General features: G+C 33.1%; 1 protein-coding gene across 1 annotated transcript in view; it reads left to right on the top strand.

Annotated features, from left to right (window-relative positions):
- The window catches only part of CLPTM1L (CLPTM1 like), a 34328-nt gene extending 10934 nt beyond the window's left edge, over positions 1-23394 (top strand). The window contains exons 6-17 of the mRNA XM_074207246.1: positions 2413-2530; positions 3080-3174; positions 4080-4164; positions 7137-7240; positions 9375-9440; positions 12204-12254; positions 13216-13298; positions 15611-15645; positions 16895-16950; positions 17096-17140; positions 20280-20395; positions 23200-23394. Of these exons, the coding sequence (XP_074063347.1) occupies positions 2413-2530; positions 3080-3174; positions 4080-4164; positions 7137-7240; positions 9375-9440; positions 12204-12254; positions 13216-13298; positions 15611-15645; positions 16895-16950; positions 17096-17140; positions 20280-20395; positions 23200-23284 (939 nt within the window). The 3' untranslated portion in view covers positions 23285-23394. The remainder of the gene's footprint in view (positions 1-2412; positions 2531-3079; positions 3175-4079; positions 4165-7136; positions 7241-9374; positions 9441-12203; positions 12255-13215; positions 13299-15610; positions 15646-16894; positions 16951-17095; positions 17141-20279; positions 20396-23199) is intronic.
- Positions 23395-23653: the final 259 nt, after the last annotated feature.

The raw sequence follows: 23653 nt of genomic DNA, 5'->3' as shown, positions 1-23653 counted from the left end.
AGGATACCTTTACTTCCACCCACTCACCTCTTTGTCTGACCCCCTTTCTGTCCATCTGTACTTGATTGTCATAGTCTGTCCCACACCTACCCCAGTGGGTTCCCTAACCCCAACATAGGACCCATTCTCTTCTGTCTACATCTGTGTTCAGTCCCCATATGTCTCTCAGTTCTGGGCAGGCCATCACATAGATGACCCCAGTACCTGTGTGTTCCTCCTGTTCTTCCTTCTCCGTTTCCATTCCTTCATTGTGTGCATGAGTGTGCAACCTCCTTCCTACTTCCCTCACTTCCCCATGTCCAACAGCAAATTTGCATTATGTAAAAACTGCTCTATATATAAGTCTGCAGAGCAGTCTATGTAAAGTGAGAAATTTCTCTACTAGCAAAGAAAGTACTTTTATTAGCTTCATCTCTGATACAAGCTGGATCCCAACACATATTAATAAAAGAAGAGATACATTAATAAAAATGATTCCTTCCAAATATAGATAGCTACATGTTCAAGTACTCTGTACAAAGCAAGCATATCTTGTTTTCTCAGAAAAAGTCTATATAAAAAGACTATGTAGGTGGAGGAGCAGAGTGTCAAAAATCCCAACACATTTTTAATTTAGTTTTTTGAACTAGCCACTCAAAAATGCTATCACATTTTACTTTGTATATATTTATTATCACAACGTCTTTGACTAAGTGCCTCCTTCTTAGTGATATGATGTACAATAAACATATAAAATAGATCCCAAGTATAGTGAGTATGCTCAAGTATTTGATGTTCACATAGAAAACTTTTCTCTATAAAGTCTCTATTTAAAGCATACCACCAACATAGTAATGTAAAGAACAATTGATATAAAATATAATATCTTCTGGAGAAACAACATATACTTGCTAGGGTTCTACCTAACCTTAACCCTGACTAGAACTGATTATGACTTGATATACATGACTTACATCAAGTTATATGGTTCCACTGAAAATCTCATTAAACATCTACTTTGTTTCAAGGAAACTTTGGCTACTGATCTCAATGTAATTTGTACCCAAGAAGTAAAATTCTGAATGTGTCCCAAGAAAAAAATAAAGGTTTTGAATTTTAATCTGGATGTCAACAAGAACCAATTGATAATGGTAATCACATATTGATTGGTCTTCTCCAGGATGTGTACAGTACAAACATAAGACAATCAGAAAAACCTCAGCCAGTCTATGTTAAGATACTGACTGGTATCTCAGAAGTCAGAGCTTAATGAGGAATATTCATTTAAATTAGTTAATGCATTTGCAAAAAACAGAAGAGATTTCATTTGATGTTTGCCTCTAGATTTGTTGAGTGTGCCTAAAAGTGGTTTATTATCAGACAGAACCAGTAATATTGCTAAAATCCAAGAGAAAAAACAAAAAGAACTTCGTGACTGACATATGAATTCAACCAACCATATATAGATAAATGACTAAATTGTATTGATTTGTTTGGAGAATCAGAGGGGTGATTTAGGATCAAATGATTGCCATCAGAATATTAAGGAGTTTGAATCAATGTAGAATATGCAGTCTAACTGTCGAATCTGTAATAGATCACTGCAAGTTACAAAAAATTTATTATCTCACAGGTACCTAGAAAAACATCCTTTAAAAACAAATTTTACATCCCCATTCTACAAATACAAATCCCAAAATATCTTTTTGTTTAAATAAGGTGGAATTAGGACATCATTATAAACACAATTATAGCCTATATTTCACCTGGATTTAATCTATAAAAATTAAAGGACATTTTTAATTGAAATTGCCATATCACATACTCATAACCAGACTACATGGAATGGAAAAAATTTCAAAATGAAGGGAGTTATTCACTTATCATATGCCATTGGATGATACTTATATGATGATTTATAATCACCAGTTTCTATAGTTAATTAAAATATTTATTAAGTGAATTCTTTGTGCAAAGCACCATATTAGATCCTTTAGTGGGTATAAAGGCATTATTCATACTCTCAAGAAACTTTCATTATATTCACGAACGTCATTTATACACACACACACACACACACACACACACATGTATATATGAAATTTAACAGAATAGTAAATAAACTTATGGTATGGATAGGGAATGTTTTGAGAGTTCAGAGGAAGCATAGAGGGACCAATTTGGGAGGCTTCATGGAGAAGGTGGGTGAATTTGGATAATGTAAAAAGAGAGAGTATTCCTTTTGAGGGAGGAAGTTCAAGGAAAGAGAGAAAGACAAGAAAGTATTCCAAGCATGAAATAAAGACCTGAGCTGGCATGCTGACAAAATGATCACCAGGTTTGGTTTGGTTTGATTGCTTGAAAAACTTCAGCACTTTATACAATATTTGGTTTGGATTTTTAACATTTATTTGTTTTATGGGGAACATTCAGGTAATAAATCGTTCAACAACAGAACTACCTCTGACTGTGTCATATGACAAGATATCATTAGGAAAACTACGTTTTTGGATTCACATGCAAGATGCTGTCTACTCTCTGCAACAGTTTGGTATGTTGTCATATATGTGATCATTATTTAATGTTTTCAAATTTGCAAGTGTTTTAAAATTTCACAGAACACAATACTGCATTTAAAGCCCTAATTTTGTAAGTCCTTGGTAAATAATTACTAATGTTTTAATTATTTTTTCAAAACTATTTTGGCACCTAATTGAGCATTGTCATTTATTGTCTTTACTAAGTATACATTTTTTTTTAATGTGTCCAAATGCTTTTGCTAGATTTTTTAAGTGGACGTGAATCACCTCCATATTTTTCTTTAAGGTACTTTTTTAGAGATTATTTTATATTCTCATTTTAATCATTGCAAACATTATGTGTTTCTCCTATGACTCTTTGAAAATGTACTTTTTGTAATCTTATTATTTTCTTAAACCAGACATATAAATTAACTGAAATACTTTTAATTTTTTCCAATGAACTTTCAGCTTTTGATAGATTAATAAAATTATCTGGTATCATAAACTAAAAGATAGCATGAAATAAATTTGAGGTTGCATATTCAACTCTCTAATGCAAGTTTTATTATTTTCTCCAGGATTCTCAGAAAAGGATGCAGATGAAGTAAAAGGAATTTTTGTAGATACCAACTTGTATTTCTTAGCTTTGACTTTCTTTGTAGCAGCATTTCATGTAAGTAAATCCTTGGAATTTTGCTGTTTATTTTCTGACACAATATAGAGTGGGAAATTTCCTGTAATAGAACTTAAATATGAATATTAAACTAAGAATTTTATCATTTTAACATTTCCTACTTTAACTCTATGTGCCAGTGTCAATGAAACTACAATGTTTTAATAAGAACAAAATTTAATTAAAATCTTTGTTATTTCAGTCCTTGACTAAGAGCTGCTCATACTGTAACCAATTATACCTCTTTTGTTACTTGAGGCATTTATAGCAGGACGTAGCAGATCAGTGAACTTTATTGAATTCTGCTCCCTGATGTTCTTTGCATGAAGTTTCCTCTACCTTCCAGCTTCCGCCTACTCCCTAATAGTTCCTAGCCAGCATAAGCTGATTTCTGTCTATAAAATAAGAAGACTGATTTTGTTCTATGTCTTGCAAACTGATTCTGAAGCCATTTCCAAAAGAAAAAGGAATTCATAAATCTTTTGAGCAATAAAAGCAACATTAGCTAATAAATCAACCAAAAGAATTTATTAAAGTTCCTATATGCCAAGCACTATGTTTACAGCCCTGAGGATATAAAAATTAAATGATCCCTACTCTCAAGTGGCTTTTATCCTATTAAGTATTGCTTCCTAAAGTGACACTATTCTAGCCTTTGGGGATACAGGTAAAAAAGAACAAGGCAGTTCCTTCTGTAAAGATGCTTTCTGATGAAGTTAAATACTTTAAAATACATGTATAGCATAAATTTGAAGTTAATAAATCTGAGAGTGTGTGTGTGTGTGTGTGTGTGTGTATGCATTTTATTTTTCACATTTAATGAATTTCAATCCATGTGTGATTTAAAATAGGGAGTTCTACATATATATTTAAATTAATGTTTATGTCATTTTTGCTGTTTTCAGCTTCTTTTTGATTTTCTGGCATTTAAAAATGATATTAGCTTCTGGAAGAAAAAGAAGAATATGATTGGAATGTCTACCAAAGCAGGTAATTACACATTATATTACATCCTTTTCCTACCATATCATTTAGAACAATGATAAATTTTTTATCAGCCTTGAATGATAGAACAGAATAACAACTTTTGTGCTATGTTTATGTCAGTGAACATAATGTCAACTAATATGAAAGACCTTAGATTGTGAGAACCTTCTCAGTCAATGTAATTACTTTCCAATATCTTGATTACTAGGAATATAAATAATTCCCATCTATCATATGACTACTCAATTAAAACAAATAATTTCTTCTTCCATATGAGCTAGATAATTCCCCAGAGAGTTTCTGGTATATCTATTATAGTAAGGCAGTTGTTTTGAGAACTTTTGATACTTAAAATTCCATCTTTTTATCCTAAAGATTGTGAATGTTTATAATTAATATAGATTAATATAGATTATAATATATATATAATATAGATTGTAAATGAAAAAAAATTCCCAACTAATTGATTACCTCTAAACTTCACTGTGTAAGCTGTATATTTTAAAACAAATGAACCTTGGGGCAGCTAGGTGGTACAGTGGGTAGAGCACCGGCCCTGGAGTCAGGAATACCTGAGTTCAAATCCAGCCTCAGACACTTAATAATTACCTAGCTGTGTGGCCTTGAGCAAGCCACTTAACCCCATTTACCTTGCAAAAACCTTAAAAAAAATACCAAGGGAAGCTTATTAACACATAAAAATTGATTCACATAATTTCTGTAAATTAAGCAGCCTGGTATTATAGGACTTGGGGTATGTGAAAAGAAAAACATTAACAAATTCAATAAAATAATAATTTTATTCAATAACATAAAAAAATAAATATAAAAATAAAATAAAATTCAGCATTCCTTCCAGGCCACACTGCCATTCCAACATGTCCTTTCAAATGATTTTATCCCTGCCATGATTTTGATATTTATGAAGAGCTGGATCCAAGGAAATTCTGGGTATTGAATAGCCCTTTAGAATTGAGAAATCCTAGGGCTTCTAGATAATAAGGTTGGTATCTGTCCCATGGGAAGATGTTCTTAGATCTTTCTGTCCCAGGGCTCTCTAAATTGCTTGGTTTGGGCTTGACTTGAGGAAGAATTTCCTATATCTTGGGGCTGGGAGATACTGTATCTGAAATGGACTAATGGATGGCATTAGGATTCTTAAGGCTAAGAGAGAGAGAGCTGCACAGGAAGCTTATTGGAAGGATCTACCTGGAGGTGTCAGAGGTCTTTAGGTCTACTCTATCCTCTGCTCTTGCAAGAGTGGGGAAAGGCACAAAATTTGTTTTCTTCATATTGGTTACATTGTAGACACAGAAAACAGAGGATGAGGTGATATCCTATAAACTAAGCTAGGGAGTCCCTGAAATTGAGAAATTGGATATGCATTACAGGTAGTGGGAAATTCTGCAACAGTTGCTTAATACAGAAGACCACCTTATTTTTAAACTTGTGGACTTTCTGGGAGCTCTGTCCTTTTGTTAATTTAGTTTTATTTGGGATCCTCAAAGAAAACTACTTAAAATGATAATGGTTTATGTTCAATATGAAAGTATAATCTTCTACTAGATTGGTCTTTATAGTTCCAACGCCTGCCATATAGTGGGCACTTAATAAATATTGAGTTAATAATTATGTCCAGTTAAATAATCCAATCTATTTTTCCTAAACACTGGAAAAGAGAATGTTTTTATGTACTTTTTCCCCTTTGAAACACTTAACGGATATTCTGACAAAGCTTAGAACTATTAATTTCTAAAATATTTGCCACCTATCTGAATTGATTTTAGCTATCTACTGTATGTTGTAGTGGAGAGAATGCTAGACTTTTAGCCAGGAACACTTGATTCAAATCTCACCTCAGAAAAACTGTGGTCCTGGGCAAGACTTTCTCTGGGACTCACTTTGCTCTTCTTGGGTTCAACATGATCTTTAAGATTCCTATAACTGTAAACCTGTCATTCTATGATTCAGCTGGAGTGCTGTTGATTTTAATTATTATGTTCAAAACTTACTTTGTGCTCAAAATAATTATTATAAAAATTTGGAAAATTGTGTCTTAATTACATTACCTTCTAAAAATAGGAATATTTTTGCTTTGTTGTAGAAAAATCTTAATTTTAAAATCTTATTTTTAAAACTCATCATGAAGTTTTGAGTAACTGATATTTGGGACAAGGGTATAAGTTTATGATCATAGAATCTTTAATACAATACTATTGTACTTATCCAGAAATCAGTTTCATCACTGTATGGAAATTCTTTCCCTATATGAATATTTAGCAATATATCTTTAATAATCTTAAACAGTTACCTGGGGCACCAGTAGGTTAAGCAACTTGACTGCCCATGTTCATTCAGATGGTGTATATCCATGTCGTATGTGGGGAGGCAAAGAGGCAGGGGAAAGGGGGGGAGAGGGAGAAAGGAATGGGAGAGAGAACTGGAATTAAACCCAGGTCGTTATGATTCCTTGCCCTTTTATCACCTGTCTTTAACTTCTGCAACAATATTGTGGAGAATCCTTTGGATTCTTGAATTAGAAAAAATAAGTTTAAATCCTGACAGACTCTCCTGAATGAATAGTAAAATAATTAAATTATTTTCCATATTATAAAGAAAAAGTTCTTCTATGAAAATACTACATATACATATGCCATTTTTATCATGAGCCATCTTTGTTCTCTTTTCATAATCATGGTACATTTAACTATAGAATATTTTGCTTTTATTCATGAGCTAAATTTCTTTTGTTAAGTAGATGAGAAAATAAATGACTCTTGAGTTGTGTCTGATATTTTCATTGTGCAAATAAAAAGGTTTGCTCTTCCCAAAAAATCAGTTGTGATTTGACTTCAAGGATAGTAGAAGCAGTCCAGGGCTCAGCAAATGCAAATGTATATATGAGAATCAAAAATGAAATTTACTCTGTCATCTTCACATTCTTACTTAAAACTAATTTGTGGTTGTTTCTACAGTGCTCTGGCGATGTTTCAGTACTGTGGTGATATTTCTTTTTCTTTTGGATGAGCAGACAAGTTTATTGGTGCTGATTCCAGCAGGTGTTGGAGCAGTAATAGAAGTGAGTTTCTCTCTAGGACAGTATGTATTTTAATTTTGATTATAAAATTAAATTTTACTAAGTTAATTTTTACTATGTTCATTATGATAGTTCATAAATGTTTTTGTGAACTCTATAATATAAAATCTTTAATGTAGGTATTTTGGTAATCTTATTTTTCAACCTTAAATGATGCTGTCAGCTAAAAAATCTTGGAAATTAATAAGTATGTACTAACAATTTTTACAGTACCCTAAAGAAAGGAGACAATAGAAGTTTAATTGTTGAATTAATCAATAATAATAAATATCCATGTTTGAAGGACCTCTTTGTCTTTTAGTCTCTGGACATATAAATATAATTACCAATCAGTCAAGAGATACTTATTAATTGACTGCTTTTTACCAAACACTTTAGACATTGTTCAAAAGAAGTATAATTGATCTTAATATAGATCCTTTACAAAATGAAATTTCTGAAAGGAAAAAAAACATTGATATTTTACACTGGAAAATTAGAGATCATGTCGAGGATTTTATACATGCTAGATTTGGAGATATACCATTGCAAGTATTCAGGTTCAAAATCTGAGACATGTTTCCTAACTTCTAGAAGCTTATGATCTTAATGAGGAGATAGGGCATATAACAAAAAAATTGAGAGGTCATATTCAGTAGTATATAATCAGATATTTTATAGTACCAGCCCTAAGGGTAATAACCATTCATAAACAGAAAACAGAGGCAGACCTCAAGTTGTCATGTTTGTAAAGTGACCTGGACAGCTTGACTTGTAGTATAGAGATCCTTTTTCTTTTTTTAGGGTTTTTTTTTTATTTTGGCAAGGCAGTGGGGTTAAGAGACTTGCCCAAGGCCATACAACTAAGTAATTATTAAGTGTCTGAGGCTGGATTTGAACTCAGGTACCCCTAACTCCAGGGCCGGTGCTCTATCCACTGTGCTACCTAGCTGCCCCAAGATCCTTTTTTAATATAGTTGAAAATCATGGTTGAATTAGAAATAAGAAGAGGAAATTAATGTACAGTTTTGAGAGTTTAGAATGTTAGCACATAAGGAATCATAAATGTGCTTAAAAGAATAGGTACATAACGAATCATCTTAAATTCTTTAGCAAGAAAATAGTATTATAAAAGGAGTGTTTTGGAGTTGAGCCATTTTGAAGACAGTTGTAATAATGGAGGTGATGGGGGCCGCTAGGTGGACACTTAATAATTACCTAGCCGTGTGGCCTTGGGCAAGCCACTTAAACCCCAATTTGCCTTGCAAAAACCTAAAAAAAAAAAAGAATGATGGAGGTGATGAGGGTTTATCTAGGGTGCTGGCAGTAAAGATGGAGAATAAGAGGATCAATCCAAATGAGAGTTGTATAGAAAAAAAATCCAAAACTCATTTTATAGAAGAGGAAGCTGAATCCCAGAAAAGTAGAGTATTACCCAGTATCATGGATTTTCTGAGGTGAAATCTCAATCAAGTCTTCCGACTAAAATAGCATTCTCTTCTCTATAGATAAAGAAGAGAGAAAAATGAAAGATGACTTCAAGGACATTAACATAAAGATCTAGGAGGAATGATGCTTCTCAAAAATTAGAGCATATATCAGTGCTTTGTAAATCTAAATCTGAGTTATTATTAATATTAAGTGCAGAGATAAATTAATGAGAACATTGAGTCTGCATAGATTTAGAAAGATATAACCAAAACTTATTTGGAGGCATATTGAGTTTGAACAAGTAATGGAGATAGAAACATGGAACTTGAATAGATAATGGAAAGTCCAGTTGAAGAGCATAAGTAAGAGACGTTGCATCTGGAGATAAATATTTGAGAAACATCAGCAATAGATGGGTTTGTTGAAGTCAAAGACTGAGCTATTAGAGAGAGTGACTAGAAAGAAAAAAGAAAGGGGCCTAAGATTAATAGCCATAGTAAGGAGGTGAGAGAAAAAAGAGGAACTATTCACTAAGAAGAGAAACCTAGAAATGCAAGGTGGATGAAATAGAAATGTATAATGCCGTGAAGACCAAGGGAAGACAGTTTCTAGGGAAAGGCAATTCAGCAATGTCAAGTGCCTTTATATTGCTTAGTCTTGGTATTGTTTTTGTTCTTGAAATTAAATGTTGGCATTTTTCCCACAGCTATGGAAAGTGAAAAAGGCATTGAAAATGACTGTTCAGTGGAAGGGCCTAAGACCCACATTCCAGGTAAAGTTGAAGATTTTGACGAAATAAATGCAGTAGAACATTTTTTTATATATGATATGTGTTTATAACTATATATACCAACATACATATATTTGGTCTTGAAATTAACCACTTACTAGTCTTGAGCAAGTGACAGTTTATTTGCTTCAAACTGGGTAAAAATACCAATTTAAGGGGTGGCTAGGTGGTACAGTGAGTAGAGCACTGGCCCTGGAGTCAGGAGTACCTGAGTTCAAATCCAGTCTCAGACACTTAATAATTGCCTAGCTCTGTGACCTTGAGCAAGCCACTTAACCCCATTGCCTTGCAAAAACTAAAAAAAAAAAAATACTGATTTAATTTGCTTTTCCATGACCTTTGAAGGAGGGAATAATAAGTTTTATTTATTTTTCCATTACCTTTGATGGAGCAACAATGGGTTATTATTTATTTATTTGGTCAGTTTAGCAAAAAAATTATTGAGAACCTCCTCTTGCTGAGTGAGGCACTATAGTACTGTGGGGAATATATAGTTAGAAAAGTATTAGTTTGCATCCTCAAGAAGCTAACTTTGCTTAAATGAGGAAAAAGACATATTCACAAATAACTTGTGAACTTATCCAAATAAATAACAAATCTAAAACATGGATAGGTTCTATAAGGATGGTTTCAACAAGTCACTAATAGATAAGAGAGCGAGATAATGAAAGAGAGGGAAAGGCTTCATAGAGAGGCTTGGTACCATTTAGTACAGATATTAAATTCTGCAAAGTGGTCCCATGTATTTCAATTCACCCTTTTCAAAGTTCTAATTGTGAAAATATAGTGATTGGTTTCATCCCAATAGAAATATGTAGTGCAAATCTGAATAATGAGAATAATGAGACTGCTTCTAGGGATTCATTAATTGCACAAAGAAGAACCTGTACTATATATAGATAAAGCCCTCCCACCTCCCATCCTTACAGCAGTTTATTCTATGATTTGTGCATGCAAATCTATTTTAAATTATATTTATGCACATCTCTTCTTGTTAGACTGTAAACTCCTTAAGGTACAGGACTAAGTTCCATTTATCTTTATTCCTCTTCCACCACCTAGGACAGTACCCATTCAATATTCAATCCAGGTGTTAATAAATTATAAACAAACAGCATATGAGAGTATTTGTGCAAAAAGACAAAGAAGAGAAAGTGCAAGTAGCAGTTACAGACTATCTCATTCATGGCTGATTGGTTGTCCTTCATTCTTTTTTTTTTTCTTTTTCTTTTTAATTTTTTTTTATTTAAGGGAATGGGGTTAAGTGACTTGCCTAAGATCAGACAGCTAGGTAATTATTAAATGTCTGAGGCTGGATTTGAACTCAGGGTTGCTGCTCCATCCGCTGAACCACCTAGCTTCCCCCTTGTCTTTCATTCTTGAAGAGGAACAAAACAAGTTGCAAGTTTTGTGTTTGACTGACTGATCAGACCAAGTTGAGCACAGATAGGTTATATGAATATTTGGGGTGGATTTCTGTAAATTTGCTCATGTCATGTTTCTTTTTAGCTACTACAATTCTGCTTTGCTCATATATATCACAGCACCCTCTCTGATGATGTCACGCCATGCTAGGTGGTCCTGTCTTAGCATCTCCCATGTCACAAAAGCAGTCCTAAAGAAACCTTGAGAGTATTCTTTTATCACTTTTTCTGACCACCAAGTGCTTGCCCTCCATAAAATAGTCTATTCAGATAAGGGACTAGTGTGTAATAAGACTGGAAAGTTACATTGAGACTAGATTAGGCAAAAATAAGATGAAAGAATTTTCTAAGTATAGACAGTAGGAAGCTATTGAAGGTTTTTTTTTTAGCAAGAGAGTGATATAATCAAACCTGGTATTTTACCTACCATATTAACATGATTGTAAATATTAAACATTAAAAAACAAAGGAACCAGGTAAAAAGCACAAGTTGTAAATAGGGTCCTTGTTTTAATGCCATACCTCAAATCTGCAGATTTTAATTTGACTTTACAAGTGGATGTTGTTTGGAGGACCTGCCACATTAAAAGATTGACCAGACACCAGAAGGAAAGGAAAAAAACCATGAGGATTATAGAAAAGTGAGAGCTGATAATTCTAGTTTGTTAGCTCCATCTATAACTTCTGTAAAAGATCAGCTCTAAGATACTGGAGATTTTTCTAGGAAATTGAATATTAACTTTATCCTCAATAAACATTGGATTGTCCAGAATTTAGAACTTTAAGGATATATTTTAACATCAATTTTAAAATGCTTCTTTCATTTAAATCTAGAATAAAACAATATTTCTTTTTCATCTTTTAATAATTTGCCACATTTTGCTATTTTCATTGACTGATGTATGTATAATAAATAAAAATTGTTGTTTCTCAGAATTAAACCTAAGACTTGTCTAACAGAACATAGAATGTAATTTTTATGTTATCTTTAACTTTCAACTTAGAAAAACCACATCTAGGTTAATATATACATACATATGTTCTAATAGGTTGTGCTTGAAATTTAGGACAGGAGATAAAAAGTATGTTATATAAACTGTGAAGATAAGATATTCACAGTTCTAGTTGCCTTTTGATAATCTTCCAGCAAGATTATCTGCAAGATATCAGAATGTATAAAGTATGAAATTTAATAGATTACAGTTTTATGAAAATTGTGGGGTTTTCCCTTCCATTAAATCACTGGATCTTAAGATATATAACTAAATAGACTTCATAATTATTCCATAAGTAAACTAATTATATATTTTTAATTTAAAAGTTTGGAGCTTACAATGAATCTGAAAGGAAAACTGAGGAATATGATACTCAGGTAAGATAATGTTTTATAATGAGACTGTTAATGCACATTCAATTAAGTCATTTATCAGCAATATGACACTAATTTGAAAGGCTTTTTTTAAGAGAGGATTAAGGTGAGGAATGATTTAGTCAATAATGGTAATTTTAAAATATAATTTTAATATTCACGTTTAAAATTCTGACTAATATACTTTGGAAAATCTTTCTGTTTAAATGGCTACACATAATATCACAAACAAGGAACCTAAAAAAAGTGACACCACATTGTCATTCTTTCAGTAGTTTACTTGCATTTTAGCATTTAATGAGTGCCTTTCTCAGGCTTTTCCAGTGCCTTAAAGGCAAGGTCATCTATCTATATGTTATCCTTGCCAGATGACAGGTTCTCTGATTTTAAAAATCTCCAAGGCAGATTTCATAATTTCTCTTACTCATTTAAGTCTTTTTCATTGAAATTCTATTACTACAAATCAGTCATGATTTTTAGATTATGTATGTTTTTATATTTTCTAAGCCAGAGCTGAAATGGAAAAACAATTACAATAGCAAATTGGCAGAGTAATCCATAGAGAAATGGTCCCAGTGTTTGTGGAATTATTTTATCTTTTCGTAGCTGTTTGGGTATCTATGATTATACATTTTGAGTAATAAATGGTACTTTTGACCAAATAGAAATATTTTTGCTTTTTTCTTTGTGTTTAACAAACCTCAGTTCTCATTCCAGGTTTACCTGGAATTATAATGAACAATTCAATCTTGGGATATAAACATTAAATTAAATTACCTTCTTTTTTCTTTGGGAGAATATGATTCCAGCTATTTGTTCATTCTATTTTTTACTAATTTGCCATAAATTGGGGTCTTTCCTCCTTAACCACATTCTTCATTAGTTATTTGAAATGTGTTTAAAATAGTTTTATATTCTGAACTCTTTACTGACAGTTAATCCGGTATTTCTCATTCCTTGCCAGGCTATGAAATATTTGTCTTATTTACTGTACCCTCTATGTATTGGAGGTGCAGCTTATTCACTTCTAAATGTCAAATATAAAAGGTAAGATTCTTTAAAGTGTTTAATTTAGTACTGGCAATAAGTGGAAAATTCATTAAATGGTTTGAAGACTTAACTGTTTTTAGCAAGAACAGTAGTAAATGGGTTATAGAGATAGCTATGAATTTAAAACATCACTGTGCGTTCATCAGTAATAATAATTTTCTTTACTAGTTGACCTAGAGATACCCATAGATTAAATGGCTATAATTAATTAGGAAATATTTGTATATTCAAGTGGTCTCATCCTGTGTCATGGTGATGACTACTCCAGTGACCTCTTGGTATTAACTACTCCCCTCTACAAATAATTAAGTGATGTGTATATTTAAATTAAGGTTATTTTGTCTTAAACTATTGAGTTGAATCAGAATTTTATAACTGGAGGAATTCTCAGAGGTGATCTGGTCATTCATTCATTCATATCTGACTCTTTGTGACCCAATGGACCATAACATCCACATGGAGGTTTACCATTTCCTTCTCCGGTGGGAGAAGGTTAAGAAGAGTTAAGTGACTTGACAGTTATATATCTGAGGTCGGATTTGAACTCAAGTCTTCCTGACTTCAGGCCCACTTAACTGTCCCAGTCTGATTTAAGGTTTTCATTTTGCAGATGAGGAAAATCTTTAATCTTAATAACAGAACTAGGCCCATGTTGAAGGTTATCTTATCTATGTCCTTGTTTCTAAAGAATGCAAATGAAGGTTGATACATACAGCAAAGAGTTGTCACAGTAAGATTAATTTTAAGTTTCAAACTAATTTGAAATATAGTCCTCTAGACTGTAGGTAATTAGGGATCAAAGAAGAGGGATAAAATGTGACTATATTAAAATCACATTCTCAGATATGCGATGACATTACTGTGGTAAATAAAATCACAAAAAAGCATGAAATTCAGGACTGACAGAACCTTAGCTAATTCAAACATTTTATTTTAGCCAATTTAACATCTTTTCTCCTTCAAACTTTTTACTAGGGCTACTTAATAGCAAAAGTATCTGATGTTATATATTTGTTTTGTTAATCTCTTACACATTTTCTGAGGGGAATATTCCTGACAAGAGGAAGAACAGGGAGCTAGGGCAGCTAGGTGTCATAGTGGATAGAGCACCAGACCAGGAGTCAGGAGGACCCGAGTTCAAATCTAGCCTCAGACACTTAATAATTACCTAGCTTTGTGGCCTTGGGCATGTCACTTCACCCCATTGCCTTAAATAAATTTTAAAAAAAATATTAAAGAACAGAGGGAGCCAAGGTGATTAATTTCACTTGAATAATCTGAATAATCAGCCCAGTAGGGAGTTATCTTGGGAAGAATTTTATTAAATAATTCTGAAAACTGGTGTTCTTGTTTTAAAGATCCTGGCCCTACTCTTACAGTATGCCTAAACCAAGGTAGACTGACCTAGCTAGTCTTTAAGAAATTTAATTAATTTCGGGGCACCTAGGTGGTGCAGTGGATAGAGCACTGGCCCTGGAGTCAGGGATACCTGAGTTCAAATCCAGCCTCATACATTTAATAATTACCTAACTGTGTGGCCTTGGGCAAGCCACTTTAACCATTTGCCTTGCAAAAACCTAAAAAAATATATAGTTAATTTGGAGGACACTGAAGTTATGCTCAAGTGAATTATGCCTTCTTTAATGACAAAGAACACTGTAAGATCTAAACAAGTTCCAAGTATTAATAAGAATTCAGTGACAAAAAAAATTGGAATTTAATCAATACTATATAGAAAGGAAACATTTTTTCAGTCTAATTTCAGGTTCTAAGGTAGACATAAGTAATAAAAGTTATCATTTATATAGCACTCTTGAAGTTTGCAAAGAACTTTACAGATCATCTCATTTTGTTCTTTCAATAAGGGGGACTAGGTACTGGGAAGTAGGTGCTGTTATTTGTCTCTATTTTACAGAGAAGGAAACTGAGGCACAAAGAAATTGTTATTTGTTCAAGGTCATGCATCCAGTAAGTGTCCAAAACTAGAGTTGAACTCAAATCTTCTTGACTCCATGTCCAGCACTTTCTATGGTAACCACCTCATTGGCTCACTAGTCTGAAAGGGTGACCAGTGGGGAAAGATGAAGTTGTTACATAATAGATTTTTATTTTATTAAATTCGTTGTATTATCCATTATTTGTCATACTTCCTAGAATTTTTAACCACATGTTGAATATATCCCAGCAGTCAACAGGGATACTTCTGTACATTACTTATGGCCATTTTCTCTGAATCTAAAAGGAATATTCTATAATAAATACAAAATGAAATAATACTGATAATAAACTAATCTTTCTATTTTTTTAAGCTGGTATTCTTGGTTAATCAACAGTTTTGTCAATGGTGAGTCAACATTTTTATTGTGTATTCTTTATTGAGTGCTTCTATTTTATTTGGCTAGATTTTTGGTGATTTGGTACAGAATATGTCACCTCTTGATTTTAATTTTGTAAATTCATTTCCCAAAACGGTCTGACTCTTTCAGAACTATCCCTGCAGCCACTAGATTGGGGTACAGCCAAATGTGTATGCGCAGTTTCCAGGGTACAGTGTTCCATGAGTAGACAGCCCAATTCCAAGGACATATATTTTTCTTGTAACTGATCATAATGGACCATAGTTCAAAACCTCACACATTTGTAACATAATTTCTCTTATGTCTAGGCTGTCCTTTCTGAGCTTTCAAAAGCAAGAATTTTCAGGATATTATCTCCTTATATTTATCTACATCTCTTTGCTCTAAGATACATTCCTAATAAATAGAATTGTAGGAAATTATATAAAATCTGGATGCTACTGTACTCTCTAAAATAGAAGTATAAAAGCTCTTTATCATCTGATTCCTTTCACTAAAGCTGGTTTCATTATGTCAAGTTATCTGTAGAAATAAGATACATTAAGTCTTTAAGTCCATTAGAGAATCATGTAGGGCTTTACTAGAATAACAATTTTGCAAAATAATTGGATAAATAATTATAAGAAATTTTTAGTATTTGGTCTTCTTTTTTTTTCTTTGAATTCTTTAGGAGAAAAATCCATGAAATTTTAGTTACATAAATTGTAACTCAAATTGCATAATCACAACTATCCAAGTTATTTTGATTAGGAAAAAAAAATTACCATTTTTCCATCAGGTACTTTTTACCTTGCTGAAATCTAGTAATCAACACACTTTTAGGTGGAAACATATATATGTATATACATATATAGATACAATACATATATTTTAGATCTTCTGTAGGTACTGCATTAGTATTAAATAATGTTCTGGTAGATACCAAAGATGAATATACTATCTTTAAATTAAAGAACTAAGTATTTTGTGTAAATTGTTTTCTTGGGACTTCTGATTTCATTAGAAATAAAAAATTTCTCTTCCCAGTTAAAATCAGAAAACGTTTTGCAATTCAGACTTAGAAAGTTGACTGAGACACCAAGAACTTAAGGGTCTTCTTGCCCTGTCACATAGTTAGTTTGGCTTATTGGCAGGAGTGAAACTTGAGTTTTCCTGATGCCCTGTACCCACCATGTGCATTATGGAATGTTGATGACTTCACAAGTTTCATCAAGTGTCTGTATTTTTGTCCTTTAGGAGTATATGCCTTTGGCTTTCTCTTTATGTTGCCCCAGCTGTTCGTGAATTATAAGGTAAGATACCAGCATTTTTTATTCAGATAGTTCAGATTGTTTTCTGTTTTTTGTTTTTTCCTCCATTTTATAACTGTTTTTTCCTCTGTGTGTGTGTGTGTGTGTGTGTTGATACATTAGTAATGTTGGTGTTTTTTTATTCTAGATGAAATCTGTTGCACATTTACCTTGGAAGGCATTTACATACAAAGTAAGTAAAGGATTTATTTGTTTTGTTAATGTATTAAAAGTTTTTACTTTATATCTCCTTCATTTCCAAACTTATCCCTCTCCTTTCCCCTCCTTAGAAAAACCATATTAAAAAAAAAGAGTTAAAAAAAATAAAACAGCTCATTAAAGCTAAATGAAGACAAAATAGAGTCTATGGCACACAGTCACCCACAATTGCAAAGAAGAGAGAGAGAATGAAAGCTGTTTATTTCCAAGAATGTTTTGTTTTGTTTTTATTTAAAAGTAACAGTCTTTGGTCTTTGTTCAAATTCCACAGTTGTTTCTCTGGATACAGATGGTATTCTCCATCGCAGATGCCCCAAAATTGTGCCTGATTGTTACACTGATGGAATGAGCAAGTCCATTAAGGTTGATCATAACCCCCATATTGCTGGTTAAGTTGTAAAATGCTTTTCTGGTTCTGCTCATCTCACTCAGCATCAGTTCATGCAAATCCTTCCAGGCTTCCCTTGAGTTCCCATCCTTCCTGGTTTCTAATAGAATAATAGTGTTCCACGACATACATATACCACAGTTTGTTAAGCCATTCCCCAACTGAAGGACATTCACTTAATTTCTAATTCTTTGCCACCACAAACAGTACTTATATGAATATTTTTGTACAAGTGATGTTTTTATCCTTTTAGTGATTTTTTTTTACCCTTTTGAAAGCTGTTTATTTCTAAAAGACTTCATGCTGGTATATCAGTCATAATTGTCTTTCATTGTTAAACAAGATTAAATATGCATAAAAGATGTAATTCTCAAGGATGTTCCAAGGCCATCTTAATATGTAATTTGAAATTTGCCAGTTTTAGGAAAGTACTTTTGGAATCTTTTTTTTTTTTTTTAAACACAAATACAAAATCCAAATAACCAAGTCATACCCAGGCAGTTTAAATTTCTGAGTGTCAAGCATAATTCTCAAAATTGACTGCCATGACAATGATCAATGTTGGCAGGGATTGTGGGAAATCTGGGACAATAATACATTGTTGGTGGAGATGTGAACTCATCCAACCTTTCTGGAGAGCAATCTGGAACTATACCCAAAAGGCAACAAAAATGTGCATACCTTTGATCCAACAGTACCACTACTGGGTCTATTACCCTGAAGAGATCATGAAAAAGGGTAAAAGCATCACTTGTACAAAAGTATTCATAGCAGCTCTGTTTGTGGTGGCAAAGAATTGGAAGTCAAGGGGATGTCCATCAATTGGGGAATGGCTTAATAAACTGTGGTATATGTATGTCGTGGAACACTATTGTTCTATTAGAAACCAGGAGGGACGGGATTCCAGGGAAGTCTAGAAGGATTTGCATGGACTGGTGCTGAGTGAGATGAGCAGAACGAGAAGAACACTATACACCCTAATAGCAACATGGGGGTAATGATCAACCTTGATGGACTTGCTCATTCCATCAGTGCAACAATCAGGCACAATTTTGGGGTATCTGTGATGGAGAATACCATCTGTATCCAGAGAAAGAATTGTGGAGTTTTAAGAAAGACCAAAGACGATTACCTTTAATTTAAAAAAAAAGTTATCTTATATAATTTTGCTATCTCTTATACTTTATTTTTCTTCCTTAAGGATATGCTTTCTCTCTCATCACATTCAACTTAGATCATGCATAATAAAGATTAAGACTGCTTTGGTTGGGGGGTGGGGGGAGGGTAGCAAGAGTAGGGGGGAAATGTAAAATTCAAAATAAATAAATGGGTGATTTTTTTTGAAGAGTTGGTTGCCATGATTAGTCATTAGCTATTTAGTCATTAGTTATTTAAAGTACTACTTTTCCCAGTTTTAAAACAAGAAGTACTTTAAGTTTTTTTAAAAGGAGGAAATGTTGGTTTATTTTGATTGTACTGTAGCATCATTCTTTGGGTTTTTAAGAGTCCTATAATGATCTGCTTTTATAGGAAAGCACAGAATTACTTAAAACTGTTTCCATTCATTCTTTTCATTGATGAGCATAATAGTTCCTTGTGTTCTAAAGAGTGACTTCTCTTCTTAGAGAAGCTAGTGAAAGAACTCTGCAGGTATACTGATAATAGGCCAATTTATTTCATTGAAGTGGGATGGTTTTTTTCCTGTACTTGGACAGTAACTTACATAAAGTTGAATCTCAAAGACCTAGTAAATTATTTGAGAGGAACAATGAGGCAACTTTGTACCCATCACTTTTGGATTTCCAGATGTGTTTTCAGTGGCAACCCAATGACTTTTTCTGTGAACTTAGTAAATAGATTATAACTTTTTTGATGTCTCTGGTGAAAACCTTATAAATAACCACCTGTGACTTATTTTCAATAAACTATCTTTTGAATACCTGTGCAAGCTACTGAGTGATTCAGATTGTTCTAATCTTCTCTTGGGTTAAATAGGATTGGTTATAGAGAACAAGAATATATCATACCACCTTGGTATGAAATCTAACAAACTGAAGGAAACATCCATTACTGTGAAGTTTAGTGTTTTTGTAGAGTATGAGAACTAAAATTAACTACAAAATTACTGCTGAACGTAGAGTTAACTTTTAGAATTTAGTTGGATAAAATTTGAACTATGCTTTCTTAGTATTTTAGACTGGAGCACATTTTTTCTTTTTGTATAACCTTTAGGCAAATTATTCTTGCCTTCAAGAATATTCTTTGCTTCAGTTAGGTTTTTAGTGTGATGAAATAATTTTTATTGTCAAATTAAAACAAGTGAGAATATTATACTAGATCAGGCTTATCCAACCTTACTTTTAAAAGTTTTTATTGACACAATAAGTAATATATTTTTGTTTGCCATTTTAGTGAAACCTCTTCAGTAACTTGGCTTTATTTATTAAAACATTTAGTAAACCCACAGAGGGCCCCATAAAAATCACACTGTGGGCAGCATTTTGGACAGCCCTACACTAGAAGAATAACAAAAGTATATAAGGAAGTTGTAGAGTGTAGAAGATACAGTTTCAGTACTCATTTTTTGCTATATAAAGTATATTCATAAAGTGACTTAAGCCACTGAATATTTGCATTAATTATTACTCGGTTTTAATCACTCATGTTACAGAAATGGATATGATATCAAATGTTTATTAATCTACATTTCCTTCTACTTTTGCAGGCTTTTAATACTTTCATTGATGATATCTTTGCTTTTATCATCACTATGCCAACATCACATAGGCTGGCATGTTTTAGGGATGATGTGGTATTTCTTGTTTACCTTTACCAAAGATGGTGAGTTTTTCTCCATTTACTTTTGTGTTCCCATCCTTTGCTTTTAATATCTACAATTTGTATATGGGACCTTGGGCATAAATACACTGTTCATTTGAAAAATTGAGTATTTGCAAGCACTAGTCTTATATGTAGTTTCATCAGTTTATTTACAAAGTCATTGGCAATTTGAATAATTATACCAAATTTAGAAATGGCGCTCCTAACTATATTTTGTTTAGTAGAATGTTTCCATTAAAATTGTGGTAAAAACTCTGATTATGTGTTAGGTCTCATGAGATTTTTGCACCTTTGTTGAAGATACCATAGGATTAATGCTGGTCTTCAAGTTTACAAGTTTAGAAATTTAATTTTATTAGTTCACTTGAGGTTAACCTACTATAGGGTAACTATCTATAGACTAAGCAAGCTAATAAAAAAAAAAACCATTGAACTATACCAAAATTATCAACTTTTCATGGGAGTTGTTTTCAAGGTTAACTATTACTTGTCATTTGAATACCTCCTGGAGGGTTAGTCCACTTAAGGAAACCAAAACACAAATTACCAAACCAAATTACTTTAGGAACACAAAATTAGAAAATAGGTAATTGGATTTTTAATGAAACTATGGTAATACAAATAATTTTTCATTTTTATAGCATGACTGCCCTTCATTCTAATGTTTTCTGTCTACGTAATAGTACTGATTATAAAAATCAAAACACTGATATACTGCAAGTATGATAATCTACATATTTGTGTAGTAAGACTTAGACCAACTACCCCTTGCCTCCTTCAGCATAATTTCAGTGGTCCAGGCTGAGAGGATCTTTTCCAGCTGGCTAGCAGACTATATTCCTAAGACTATAATTAATTAGCAAGCATTTATTATTTGCCAGTCACTGAGAATAAAATCAAAATTGAAAGTCTCTGCCTTCAAGGAACTTACATTTTTTTCAGGAGAGAAAATGTATGCATACAAACATTGACATAAGAAATACAATGTGATTATTTAGGGTAGGGGGCACTAAGACATTGGAGGGATTAGGAAAGGCTTCTTGGCAAAGATGATTCTTGAGCTGAAGATTATAAGAAGCAGAGGAGAGAAGGCCATGCAGGTCTGGGGACTAGAGATCAGATTCACAGCATCTCAGATGTCCACTAGGCAGTTCAGTTTTCACTTGGAACTCAGGAGGGAGACAAAGAGTTAGATACATAGGTCTCAGATAATAGATCGTTTAATCTATGGGAGGGAGCAAATGAAATCACCAAGTAAAGTTAAGAGTACAGAGAGAGATGTGTATTCAGGATGGGACTTTGGGAGTGTGATGAGAATGATAAAATTTTTAAAAAATTTTTATAGGTAGGAGAATCAAGAGAGCATTTATAAAAGAAAATCTAAAAGGAAAGAGTATCCAGGAGAAGAGCATGGTCAGCAGATCAAATACAGCAGAGAGATCAAAATAAGATGAAGACTGAGAAAAGCCCATTAGATTTGACAATTAATAGATCATTGTCCAGGCAGCTAGGTGGTGCAGTGAATAGAGCACTGGCCCTGGATTCAGAAGGACCTGAGTTCAAATCTAGCCTCAGACATTTAATTCTTACCTAGCTATGTGGCCTTGGACAAGTCACTTAACCCCATTACCTTGCAAAAACTTAAAAAAAAATAGATCATTGTCACTTTGGAGGGATCGGGTTCAATTGAGTGAGGTTGGAAGCCAGCTTGCAGTGGGTTGAGTAGAAAGTGAGAGGACTTGAAGGTGGAGGCAGTGAACATAAACAGCTTTTCCAGGACTTTAAATGAGAAAGAAAGAAAGAAGAAAGGAATGGGGAAGAGGGAATGGTAGAGTCAGGTGAAGTAAAGGGGTTTTTTAAGTTTGGGAGAGACTTGAATATATTGGTAGGCAACAAGGAAGGAGCTAGTTAAATAAGGAGAGATTATATTTTAAGGGAATGGGGATGGTGAAGATGATTATGGAAGTAATCTTCAGAAAGAGACAGAGAAGGGGGATCCAAAAGTATTACATAGAGGAATTGAACTTAGCAAGGAGAAACATCACCTCTTCCTTAGAGATTTGATTAAAGGAGAAATGGGATAATGGGAGGTATGAGGGAGAACATTCAAGAATTTTGAAATGTGGAGATAAGAGGAACTCTTTTAGTAAAGTATGAGTTGAGGATGGGTGTGGGGGAGATGAAGAAGACTTTGAAGAGAGAGGTTCTATTAGGGGACTGAATTTGCTGTACAGAATTAATGGAGAACAAAAAAGGAGTCAGAATCCTTAGTTGGATTCTCCCACTAAATGTCACATTTGAATCTTTTGTTTGCATTCTGAAAGAGACCTCATCAGTTAATAACTGTTAATTTCTAATGACTGATGTGTTTCTATAAATAAAAGCTATGGAATTTTTGGTTTTTTCCCCAGCTGCTGAAAAGTGAGTGGACTCATGCATCCTTCTTTCTCCCTTTTCCTGATTTCATTCCTCTTTCCTTTGAATAGTTATGCTTTTTTGCTTGTGTTTTTTTTTTTAATAGACGAGTAATGAACTCAAACTTTGACTGTTAAAGAACTAGACTTAAAAGAAAACATCTTTATTATCTCTTCAGGTTTCTGGATTCATTGGCAAGCCAGGTCTTTGAAATTCACATTTTTAATGTGTATTCAAAGTGTTTTGCTTAACAATAGAAAGATTATCGTCTGTTATAAGATATTGGAAAATGAATCAAGTGTGGCCTTCTGCTGTTTCCCCCCTGACACCAATAATTATAGCTTAAAATTATAACTTAAAATAATTCTGTTTAAATTGTCTTATTTCAGGCTTTATCCTGTGGATAAGAGCAGAGTTAATGAGTATGGAGAATCTTATGAAGAAAAACCTAAAAGAAAACCCCACAGAGATTAATCATTGAAATAACTCTAGAAGAGGCCACTCTTGGGACTGCCACTGGCTATTTGTGTGTGTTGAATTTTGATTTTTCTTCCTTAAGCAAAGAGTAAAGTTTGGATTGTCAAGTAACTGAGTATTTTTGGAAGCGTCTCATGGATTTTCATGGACATTTACACCTTCTGCATTGCCAAAATATTTGAATGTTTCTCATAGATCTCTTGATTTAATTAATTTATCATTGGAAAGAAGGCCACCAATAGTTATACCAACTATCAGTCACTGCTAAGGCACTTAGCTTTATTTTCCATAAAAATTTAAATATCAGTCTCAATCACAAGGCTTTTTGGTGTTTCTCTTGTCACCCTTGATGATACATGACATGTT

This window comes from Macrotis lagotis, chromosome X, assembly GCF_037893015.1.
Source record: "Macrotis lagotis isolate mMagLag1 chromosome X, bilby.v1.9.chrom.fasta, whole genome shotgun sequence".
In the NCBI taxonomy this organism is placed as follows: Eukaryota; Metazoa; Chordata; class Mammalia; order Peramelemorphia; family Peramelidae; genus Macrotis; species Macrotis lagotis.
This window is presented reverse-complemented; position numbering and strand designations above follow the sequence as displayed.